General features: G+C 41.3%; 1 protein-coding gene across 1 annotated transcript in view; it reads right to left on the reverse strand.

Moving 5' to 3' along the window:
* Positions 1-2803: 2803 nt before the first annotated feature.
* The window catches only part of XRCC4 (X-ray repair cross complementing 4), a 139045-nt gene continuing 129402 nt past the window's right edge, over positions 2804-12446 (reverse strand). The window contains exon 8 of the mRNA XM_063128623.1: positions 2804-3100. Coding sequence (XP_062984693.1) covers positions 2989-3100 — 112 coding nt within the window. The 3' untranslated portion in view covers positions 2804-2988. The remainder of the gene's footprint in view (positions 3101-12446) is intronic.

Consider the following 12446-nt stretch of genomic DNA (forward strand, 5'->3'; position numbering starts at 1 on the left):
GGTAGTTTAATTTCTCCAGTTAAATTTCATTTCTTCAAAATTGGAACAATACTTTCTGTTTTGGGGAAAGTGGGTATAAAACAGTAAGAGAGTCAGACAGAAAAGACCCAGGAAAGAACGAGAGCATGAGGAAGCAGTAGGGAAAAGCCTAAATGCATCTAGGGTAAAGGACCTGCATTTCGTAAGTTTTATTTTCTTTTAATGTCTTTTGTATCATTCAGCTCTTTTGATTAAATACCTTTAATTGTAATTTGCTCATTTTAATATATTAATAAACTATTGTGTTAAAGTGTCTGGTATGCCAATTATCTCATATCTACAGCCTAAACCCCATGTTACTGGGAAGGGGAAGGTAAAATAAGGAAGGTGGGACTCTTAAGAAGGCAGAGATCCTGAAGGATTCGCTCAGGGGATCCATGTCATAGAAGGAACCCCCACAGAAGGGTTTAAAACACGAGAAATATTTGGCATTTGCTCATATGTCTATCTCACTTTTCTTTAAAGGAGTGCTTTACTCTATAAGTTAGACATAAATTGAGAAGGGGAAAGCGACTGGTTCATGGCAGAGTGGAGATTGAACTAAGGTCAAGCCAAACAGTTTCTCAGGGGAAAAAAAAATTGGCTTGTAAGTTGGGAGTGGGGGGGAAAAAAAAGGGTACCCCAAAACTGGGGAATGATTTCTAGAAGAGGAAAGTAAAAATGTTTCAGAGACAGAGTGGGGGCAGAACTCCTTGTTGCGGCCAACCATCGTTTTTGTCCCATGATGCCTCTGAAATTATGCTACCACCTTTCCAGAAGCTGGAAGAGGAAAATGACGACTGCTGGCCAGTGCACATTCTGCCAGCATTGCCACAGACAGCAGCAAAAACTACTACTGTGCTGCTGCTAACACGATAATGATGGAACTTCAGCAACTGGTAAAAGAGGTGGGCCCAAAATACCAGTACATATTTTAGTTGAAAGCTCTTACTGCCAGTAAATAAGCTTTAAGAGAGCCATTTCAACCTTTTAGAACGGGGAAAAAACCTACAAAGCTAGAAAACCACCCAATGATTGGCACTTAGGGAAAGGAGTCTGGCTACTTTGGCCCATGGGCCTGAAGTTAGACACTGTTGCCTTAAGACTCCTTAGATGTTACCTACCTGGTTTTGTTGTTGTGCTTTGAACAGAACCTTCCACGCTGTTTATAGAAAGGGTTGTGTTTTCATACACATTTCTACACTTTCATAACTTGGCTTCAATGTCCTGTTTTCAGATTGATCTATTTTCTTCCTCCTCTTTGTTTAGTCCTACATGGTTCCTGTGTATTAAGCAAGCTCAAGTATTGTGGAATTCACACAGTGCTATAAAATGTGGCAGCAAATGTGAAACTTAGCAAAACAAAACAAACAAATATTAGAAAACCCTAGGGTTGTGAAGAATGTAGAATCATAAATTTGTGACTGCTGAAATGGGACTTTCATATAACAAATATAATCTTGTTAATTTTGGCATTTCTTTTGCCTCTGCCCAGATATGAACTGTACCATCTGTCCCAGTAGGAACCAGTACAAGCTAAGGCTGAGCCCAAACTATTCAGTTTTTCAGAAACAGTTTTGATACTCAAAATGACCTGTTTATCTATACATTTTGCAAAGCCTGAAAACATATTTGCTTGGGGAAAATACATTAACCCTGCCATTGCAATATCCAGCTTGAATACTGGAAGTTGAGAATAGCTGCTACAGCTCTAGCATTATTCCCTCTAATAGCAAACTCAGGTGGTTGAGTGCCAATTAGTTTGGAAGCAAAGTGGGACCACCCAAAATAAAGTAGTAACTTTCAGTTCTCCATACTCAGAGGATGCAGAAGTACATACATCAGTAAATTAAAAGAAAAATATTTTTTAAAAAACAAATGAAAAACAAACTGGCAAAGATCTGACAATAATAATCATCATCATCATCATCATCATCATCATCATTATATGACCCCATAGCTGAAGCTTTCTGGGCAAAGTTTAAAAAGATTAGATTAAAAAGACTGAACATTAAAAATCAATATACAAATTTAAAAACATAAAAACAGCTAACATTTAAAACAAATTTTAAACACTCAGCCAGGCCAAAGCTCATTTTGGGGTCAGTTAAAACTCAACATATGCTGTTAAATTCCTGGGAGAAAAGGAACGTCTTAACCTGGTGCCGAAAAGATAACAATGTTGGCACCAGGCGAGCCTCATCGGGGAGATTGTTCCATAATTGGGGGATGTATAAAATATTGAAGTGTAAGATAGGGTGGGTGGGAAGAAAATGTATGCAAGAGGTGTGAGAAGCAATTAACCTACTCAGGGTCCTAAAAACTTAAAGTAGTAGTAGTACTATAGTAGTAAGATGGGATTAAGGTTTGGGGATATTGTGAGGTTACAATACTTCTCACCCTGTGCGTATTTCAGGATTAAGGAAAAGTGGGGCCCAGAGGCATTCATGGGAAAAGAAGATGGGAGCACTTTGCTTTGAAGCATTCTCAGCTGTAAAGGAAAAAAGTGGGAGGGTAGAGCAGAAAAGTGTCTGAGGATGCATTATAGAGTGAAAGAAATGAGATCTGTCAACCTCGTATTTGGGGAATATCTTACAGCTACTCGTGAAAATGATACAGAGTTTATAAGACACTTTTCTGCCTGAAGCTATGAACTGCAGTCTTTACTCTCCCCTTAGTTTTATTGCTGCCACTCTGGTGGTCTGGTTAATTTTCCTTTCTAACCCTGAGGGTAGATCAACTGTAGGCAAATCAACCTTCTGAAAATCTTTAAAGTCTTGAGTGAACATCGACCACTAGGGGGATCACATGCAAAAACTTTATTAGAAAAAGATAAACCATTGTTAATAGTTATCCTAAAGTACATGTAATCCTCTCCCCGACCTTTGTAAAATGATTTCTTTGGAATAGGCAGATAAGTAATTTGAGTTTAACAAATTATAGTGAAGCCACAGTCTTCTTCCAGATTGATCAGATATCATCAAAGAGGTCTTCGGGATCACCAGCGATGTTTTCTGCCTCGGAAGGCATTCCTTTTGATGACAAGTCGGTGTCTGATGATTTTGGTGAAACAGAATGAAGTCTAGAAATTTAAAACAGATACGTCTTATTTAAAATCTTATTATATTGCTTATTTTGAAGAAAATTCAGAGACTGAAAGGAAAGTTTATCTTCCGATAGCCTCTTTGGAGACTGTATTCAGGTTTAGGAAAGAAAGGATGCTTTCTATATGCTGCTTACTCCTCCTTCAAGAAGGGCGCAGACAAGCTGGAGCGTGTTCAGAGGAGGGCAACCAGGATGATCAGGGGTCTGGAAACAAAGCCCTATGAAGAGAGACTGAAAGAACTGGGCATGTTTAGCCTGGAGAAGAGAAGATGGAGGAGAGACATGATAGCACTCTTCAAATACTTAAAAGGTTGTCACACAGAGGAGGACCAGGATCTCTTCTCGATAGTCCCAGAGTGCAGGACACAGAATAACGGGCTCAAGTTAAAGGAAGCCAGATTCCAGCTGGACATCAGGAAAAACTTCCTGACTGTTAGAGCAGTACGACAATGGAATCAGTTACCTAGGGAGGTTGTGGGCTCTCCTACACTAGAGGCCTTCAAGAGGCAGCTGGACAACCATCTGTCAGGGATGCTTTAGGGTGGATTCCTGCACTGAGCAGGGGGTTGGACTCGATGGCCTTGTAGGCCCCTTCCAACTCTGCTATTCTATGATTCTATGAAAACCAGTAATGAATTACTCAGGCAGCAATAGTCTAGTCATTGCTTTTCCATTTAATTTGTTGCTCCCCACTCCTGTTAAGACATTCAGAATGACAATCCAACTTGTGGTACTAATATTAAGGAGAACCTGGTAAGCAAACGGAAAAGACAGTTAAGTGGCATGGCATAGCAGTTAGTTGGCTGGATTTATTCTTACTTTTCTTGGGTGTGATTTATAGCTATATATTCTAATATTTTGACATTTAGAGGTAAATTCCTAAATTTCACGTTTTGGGGCTCTACCTTCTGTACATATTTGATATATTTCTTTAAAAAAAAGAAATACTTGCAGATGTCAAAAAACCATTTTACAGTAGTTTGCTGAGTTTATGGGAGCTATTTTGTGCCATTTAAGGCTTGAGAAGCATATTTTTAGAGATTCCCAATTTCTTTAGCCTTCACTGTCATTGTTAATTTAATTAGAAATGTGCTTCATAGAATCATAGAATAGCAGAGTTGGAAGGGGCCTACAAGGCCATCTAGTCCAACCCCCTGCTCAATGCAGGAATCCACCCTAAAGCATCCAGCTGCCTCTTGAATGCCTCTAGTGTGGGAGAGCCCACAACCTCCCCAGGTAACTGATTCCACCGTCGCACTGCTCTAACAGTCAGGAAGTTTTTCCTGATGTCCAGCTGGAATCTGGCTTCCTTTAACTTGAGCCCGTTATTCCGTGTCCTGCACTCTGGGAGGATCGAGAAGAGATCCTGGCCCTCCTCTGTGTGACAACCTTTTAAGTATTTGAAGAGTGCTATCATATCTCCCCTCCAACTTCTCTTCTCCAGGCTAAACATGCCCAGTTCTTTCAGTCTCTTCATAGGGTTTTGTTTCCAGACCCCTGATCATCCTGGTTTGTTTGTTTGTTTTTAAAAAAAACTCTTGAAGTTACTACATTCACTAGGAGTTGGCGCTGGAACTGCCCAGAGCCCCTGCCTTTCCCAAGTAGAGAGCATCCCATGTAAAGTGGGGGCTCTATAAGAACTGCTGGTCGTGCAAACCTCTCCCCACTCTCTTCAGACAAATGTTTCAAATGTTCACTGAATGCATGAGAAGGAAACAGGACCATGCCAGCTAGCCACACCTCCAGCACCACCATGTACATCTGGCTACACACCTCAACATCCACATGTTGAGTTGAGTCAGTAAAAGATGTGCTACACATATATAGTTGTACGTGCATAGAAAGAAACTTCCATGCAATTGGAAACCTTCCATGCAATCATGATCTTGCATGCTTTTATCCTGGTGGTGCTTTTTATACTGTATTTTGTATTTGTGTTTTTAACCTGTTGGTTGTTTTATTATGGTTTTAATTTTTGTGAACCGCCCAGAGAGCTTTGGCTATTGGGCGGTATAAAAATGTAATAAAACAAACACACAAATAAACAAATCTTTCTTAGCCACTCAACAATAAATGGGATTTTCAATATCCAGCACATACTGGTTTTGCTGCCACCATCATGATACCTAATAGAGCTTATTATAACATAGTTACTTCATTGAAACATTTAGCAAGATTGTCAAGGCATTGAAACAATACAAGAAACAGGCACTGTGGCTTTCCAATAATGTTTTGCTTTTATACATTCCTGCCATAGATGAAGAGCATCTTTTGGGAGCATGACATCTCCAACATCTGAAAATATTTGTATATCAAATTTTCAAATTTCAAAGAATCAAATATTACCTGCATAAGAGCTTGGTTGAGCAGAATAACATAGAGTTTAAATTGAGTCACAAAGTGTTTGGAAACTTCAAATCCTAAGTTCACCCCTTTTCCACTGATTCTTAAACCTATCTGGAATTTGTTGCAACCTATCATTATATTGCATAATTTTGATACTAACTCTTTAGTCAGGGGGAGGGGTTTTTTCACATAAAGATAAGCCAGGGTTTCCTGGAGCCCTGTCTTGGTGTGGCATGAGAATTGGCCCTCCATCTTAGCTTCCAATATTTTTAACATGGTGATACATTCTCTAATTGCATATTGGAGATCAGCTTCTATAAGACAAATGATTACACTTGAAGATATTGATAGAAGATGACGTCAATTATTGATTATTCCATAAATATTTAGTAAATATTAAAGAATAGTTTGCAATGAGGTTTTCATACCTAGATAAAACTATTTTCCTTTCACAGAAATATATCCCCCCCCTTTTCTGTTGGGCAAAAACTTGGGGGGCATCTATACGCTTTGCTCACTGGTCCCTCAAACCCTGCAGCATTGCTGCTGCAAGGCAGAATTGATAGAGTTACATGGCAGGAGGGAGTGTGGGCTATCCGGCTAGGAAAAACCTCAGCACTGTTGTCAGACGGTGGAAATGGGGAGCAAACCAAGGTACCTACAAAACAAGAAAGCCCTTTTTCCCCCTTGCAACTCTGCACAGCTTTGAAAGCTGCACTCCTATAGGTCATTGTATGTGATAAGACCTTCATTTACTATGAACTGCCTTTGCTTTACTTCCCCTTTAATATTGCCATGGCAGCCACTCAGCTTGTCAAACCCATTCGCTGCCCTGCATTCCTGTGCTCACCCTGTACTGGGATCTGCCTGGAGCTACACCCACTTTATTAACCTGAACCGAAGCCACCACTGACAGAAGAAGAAGGAATAATGTGGTGACATTGGAGCAATTGATAAGTCGCAGTAAAATGACATTTCGAAAAGCATAGCTTCAGGGGAAAACTCCGAGGTGGCTGAAAATTGGCGGCTGGATCATTTAAACACTGGGGCGCAACTGCACAGCCACGATGGGGTATATAGGGCATATAGACAAGCCCTAGATGGAAACCTCAGCACAAAGAAATGCAGGGGCTGTTGGTGGGGCAAGAGAGGTAACTGTTATAACTCACATGGCTGGGCAGAGGTGACAGATTCACACCTCTATGAGATAGAACATTTGAACTGGAGGATCCACTTCATGCAGGATGTTAGTTGCATCAAGGATGAGCTCAAACCACTCCCACACCATGATCTTTTAGCTCATCTGGTGAATTGGTATGAACCAATAATAAGTTTCCTTTTATAAAAGTCCTGCTACTTCTTCTCCAAAATGTCTTCTGTGTTCAAGCAGTAGTACATAATTGCTTTTCAGAAAATGTTATTATCTGATAAAGTTAAATATGAAAAGTAGTCAGAATCCTCAGCTTGCCTGAATTCCCACTGACCTGTTAGAAGTCTATAGAGTGGGGCCATATGTGAAGTTAATGGGGGAGGCAATAAACCTACTGCCAGAACCCAGGGATATGCTTGCCTTCTCACCTAAGCACAGTTGAGCACCATATATACTCTGTCTATGAGTTGTGCCAACTGTACGGAAAAGCTGGGCCATGATTTGAGAGGAAGTAACAGCATTGCTAGGTATTTGTTTTCTCAGCTGAAAATGAGCCACGCAAACCTGAAACAGCAGATGTGAGACATCTCAATAGACAAAGCAAAGCACCCACTAATGATTTAGGGTGACGGAGTGCCTATTCTAATGATGACAGGAATGAGGTGATGTGACGGATAAAGTAACTTAAATACTCTTACATTCACATAAAGTTCATAATTGCTACACAGATTTCAAGGTTTCCAAGCTCTTGGGACATTTAGCCAAAACTCAGATATATGCTGATGTCTCTGAATAAAACAGACCTAGTATATGCCACTATTAATAAGATAGGGAATAAATTGTTTGCCTTTCTTTGAAATAATTTGAGATTAGAGGCAACCTTTGTCAAGACTTTATATAAGATCTGCATATGTTTACAATTCTTTATTTTTAACATGCTGGCATATCCATCATGACACAAACTGTGCTGACACATTTACTGGGGCTTTGTTCTCAAACACCCAGTGTGGGATTTGAAGGAATAGATGTTGTAGTTCATGTATTATGAAACATTTTCCTAGAAATTCTTAACAACTAAACTGGAAAATTTAGACTTAGTTATGTTGTCTGTTCTATTAAAATTTATTATTACTTGACCTCTTCACTGGATGAGGATCATGTGAAACTGCCTCACAGGGTAAAAGTTTGCATTTCATGTGGTGTTTTCTGATGTGGTGGAGTTGCTTTACCTCCCATCACTTGTGCAGAATAACACATCCTATGTACTTATTCACAGGGCTGATTCCTTATTAGGGGAACCACCAATACAAAGTTCTCACCACAGCGTACATGACTAAAGAACGTCTGGCCTATTTGCAGATATTGCAGCCAGAAAAATATTCCAACCTGGGATTATCTGCTTAAGGCTACAGCTGAGCTGAAATCGTCAAGCCAGTTTAAGTTTTGTTATCAACATGTTTTCCACATTTTTCTTAATCTCTTCAAAATTGACACCATGAGCAAAAGCTGAATGAAATCTTGGAGACAAAGGGGCCATAGGAGAGTTGGTGGGGCAGGAGATAGAGTTGTTGTAAGCCACATGGGTGCCAGGTTTGTTTTGGGGGTGGGAGAGAATGTGGAACTAAGCAGGGTATGTAGCAAGGGAGGCTGGCTGATCTCTTGCTCAGTTTGGTCGGGAAGTTTCTCAGAACATGTTCTTTGTGTAGTTCAGGGTTTGCACAGTTTTCTAGTTCCCAAGACTCGAGAGCTTCCCTAGGTTCAGTACTTGTGGGAGTGTACAGTTCCCTGTATAAGAAAACAACAAGAAAACAGTCTTTGCGGCTTTCTCAGGGCTGGTCCTACCATGAAGTGGGTGGTGGCATATGGGAAGAGCGATGCTCTCTCCCTCCAAAGAGTCTGCCACTTCTTGGTCCTGCATGGCCACCTGTATGGCTGGCCATGCAGGCAGCTGGCAGGGCCAAGAAGCAACTGTTCATCCACCTCACCTCGCCTCCCACCCATGTGCCTGCCCTGCTCGTGTGCCTCCCAACCCAGCTGCCAGCCAGCGGGCTTCCATTACCTGGTGTGGATAAATGTGCCCGCCTTGCTAGGGTGCAGCCTATAAGTTGCTCTGCCTACAGGAGCCGCACAGTGCCTGTGCTAGGTTGGGCAAAGTATCATGAGAAGTCTCAGGATTTCTCACAATACTTTTCCAACTGCACAGGTGCAGTGCAGCTCCTGAAGGTGGAAACACCTTAAGGGCAGCCCGCTGCCCAGGTGGGGGCATGTATTTGTGCCAGGAAGAGGAAGCTAGCTGGTAGCAGACAGGTGTGTAGATCAGGAGTGAGTGAGGGAGTGGCCGAGGTGGGTCCCACTTCAGGTGGGGACTTGCCATGGGCTGGGCCTGGGCTTCCTGCACTGCTCTCTGAAAAATGTCAGGGGGTGGGATTCCCCTGTTGAGCCTCAAAGCTCAACGTAAAAATCAAAACTCACAGAAACTTAAGTTTTGCCCAACAAGGCGCAATGGAGACTCACTTGGCTGCTCCCTTCCCTCTCCATTCACTTTGCCATGTGACCAGGGGGCTGCCTTCATGGCGCTGAGTTGGCATTGCTCCGCCACCAAACTCCACGGTATTGTTACTGTGGGCTGGCAGTGAGCAGTCTTGATGGAGGGAGGAAGTGCAGGCTTTCCAGGGGCCATTAGGGTCGCCGGTACCGCCCCTCCCCCAGCTTCCAGCGACCAATAAGAGGTCGCCTTCCACCCAGGAACATCCCCAGCACAGCATCAGAGTGAGACAGACGGTGGAAGAGCAGTGTTGACCTCAATCCCGCAGGAAAAGTTAGGGTAAGTCCCTGACTTTTTTCCTGCACATCTTCGCCTCTTTGCCCCACAATGGCTCCGAATCAGTGGCTGTGTCATCTAACTGATGCAGCACTGATTCAGAGCCACTGTGGGGCAAAGACAACATTTAGACAGTCCCTAGGAGAGAGAAGCAGAAACCAGGGCTCTCTAAGCCCTGTGACAGTGTGGGGAATAGGTAACCGTGGCATGACAGAAAAATGAATAGTTTGCTACTTCACACTCTAAAGTTAATTTCAAAGAATCAACAGGTAATTTAATGATCAGGAAGGGATTCAACACTTATCCAGCATAAACTTTTGGCAAAAGTAAAAACTGCTCCTGCATTAATATGAACAACAATAGGCATAATACATCTGGAATTTCTCCATAAACAGGATCTAAAGGCACTAATTCAGGAAATCACATGTGTGAATTCCAGACTGAAGGCTTCATAATGGTCACATGTTTTGCTGTTTTCAGTGGTTACATTAAATTTAACTTTGGGCTTAGATTAAAAGAAATGCTTTTACTGAGATATGCTTGGATGAATCAAGGTGGGTATTTTTAAAATGATAGATGCTATTGTAGAAATTAATTTCACTCATAAACATATACTGCCCTATATGAATAAAAATCTCCCTCCGACTGGCCCTAAACGAAATATAAGTACTGTAAAAAGAAAAGCCTGAACACAAGTATATTCATTTTGAATACCTAACATTTAGTAATTAATTGTGCCCTTAACTACCTCACATTGCTCAATGATATGATATTAGGAAGTTTCTGTTCTGTAATTCATTGGCTTGTATGCAGTAGTGTCCATTCACCAGCAGCTCTCAGAAGTACAGGGGACAGGAGAGGAAGGAAGATTCCCATTACATGAATGGCAATCTTCGTTGGGTGTAGCCTATTATTATAACATTGGGAGAATTAACGTAATGATATATGGCTTTCTATTTATTGTTAAATCCATTGCTGCTTGCTTATCAACAAATCCAGGCTTTGAGAATTGAATACGTACACCATAAAAAAAAAAATCTACAGCCTGAGGTGTGTTAACAAGAGATGCACATTCTTGTGGTTCATTTACACTTAAGCTCATTCCTACATAAAGAAACTCGACCACACATCTTGACTGAGAAATATTTTTGCAGCCACTGTCTCAGTAGGGGGGGGGGGGGGAAGGATCTGATTACTTAGTCATAACCACAAAAGTATACACAGCACAAACTATTTGGTTTGCATAGCTATTTTGACAAGGGCTTTTACAAACCCAAGACATTATAAACTATTCGCTAATATTGCAAGATTGGCTTTTCTACTTAGTTTCTACTTAGTTTCTGATTATATTTACAATGATATGCTGATGCACAGTACTTTTCCATGGCAGAAAATTTACAGAAGGTAACAATCTTGACCAAACTCAGTCATGTCGGACAGCGTAATAGGGACATGTTGCCCATGATGTGGTAGTGAATGACATCCCTATCAGCCAAACGCTAGAGCACTGGAGCAAGATTAAGTTTAAACACCTTCTTGGATATTAAAATTAGGGATAGAGATATTATTTGTTTGGTTTGCATTATAATTATACTCTTTCTAACATATATTTAAATTGAACATCATACTAGCAATGCATTTTGTTATGGGAAACTGGTTTCCAAAGTGTGTATAGTGGGCATACATGTTTTAAGAGAAATGCATGTTTTAAGAGAAAGGCACACACACACAAAAATTGTGCAAACTTTTTTAAAAAACAACAACCTCAAACTGATGTGGAAACAGGATCAAATTTAGGATTTGAAAATCAGAAACTGAAATTTGTCCATCAAGATACTACTATTGCTCAGCTGCCTGTCAACACAGACTGCACATCTAAAAGTTTTATATTACATTGTATTATGTTGCATTGTATGATTTTATTTGTTGTGAACTGCCAAAGAGCTTTGGTTATTGGGCAGTATAGAAATGTAATAAATACATCTTGCTGGGTCAGCCAGACATGATCTCCTGTAAGTCTTCCCTTTACATTGTTTTCCCTCACACAATTAGCTGCTGTGGTTTGTTCCTAGGGTGTGTACAAGAAAGCCCAGGATCTCGCTGCATAGGGTATGAAAAGTGACTTCCATCTGGCAGTTGTGCTAAAGTAGTCAAGATATATAAATTCTGAAGATTAAGCTCCTGGGCCAGATATGACATTGCCTTGTACCAAAAGGTCAAGTAATAATATTTAACGTGGAAGACAACTCCAGATAGTTTTGTATAGCTAGGAACTACTAATCTATAATGTTCAAATCTCATGCATTTGCATGGGGTCTGAATAAGAGAAGTTCTTCATTGATTTCACTAATGGTCCCTAATTCAGAACTCCATAAGAAATGCAGGTTGCTTCCCTGTAACTGTAGTTCTTCGAGTGGTCATCTGTGCATTATGAGCTCTGTGCCTGTGCAGAGCCTCGATTCAGGAATCTTCTAAAGCTGAGAACAGGTTTGGCGGGAACTCTGCCTACCCATCATCTACTGTGCATGTCTGGCTGGGGTTCCCGCCATTCCCTCAGTTCCAAAGACTGCCAAATGTGCCTTCGGAGCCGAAGGAGGGGGCAGTCCAACTTTGGCATCGAGCTGTCGACATTGAAAATGGGGATGGTGGGTGGGTTGCGTGAATGCACGGAAAACCACTCAAAGAACCACAGTTATAAGTAAGCAAACTGCATTTCTTCTTCATGGGCTCTGTGCATCACACATTATGGGTGAATAACAAGCTCACTTACCGGAGGAGGGTAAGTGTCGGAGCTGGCTACTGTAGTAAGGCTGACAGGACAGCGTGTCTGAACTGGCAGCCCTCTCTGGCTTGGACATCAAGTCTGTAGTGAGAAATGAATATGGATGGCATTATTATTATTATTATTATTAATTTATACAGCACCATCAGACAACAGCGTTGTCCATGTTGCTGCCCTGCAGACTTCAGGCAGTGAGACTCCCTTGTGAAATGTTGTCAAGGCAG

This window comes from Elgaria multicarinata, chromosome 6, assembly GCF_023053635.1.
Source record: "Elgaria multicarinata webbii isolate HBS135686 ecotype San Diego chromosome 6, rElgMul1.1.pri, whole genome shotgun sequence".
Classification (NCBI taxonomy): domain Eukaryota; kingdom Metazoa; phylum Chordata; class Lepidosauria; order Squamata; family Anguidae; genus Elgaria; species Elgaria multicarinata.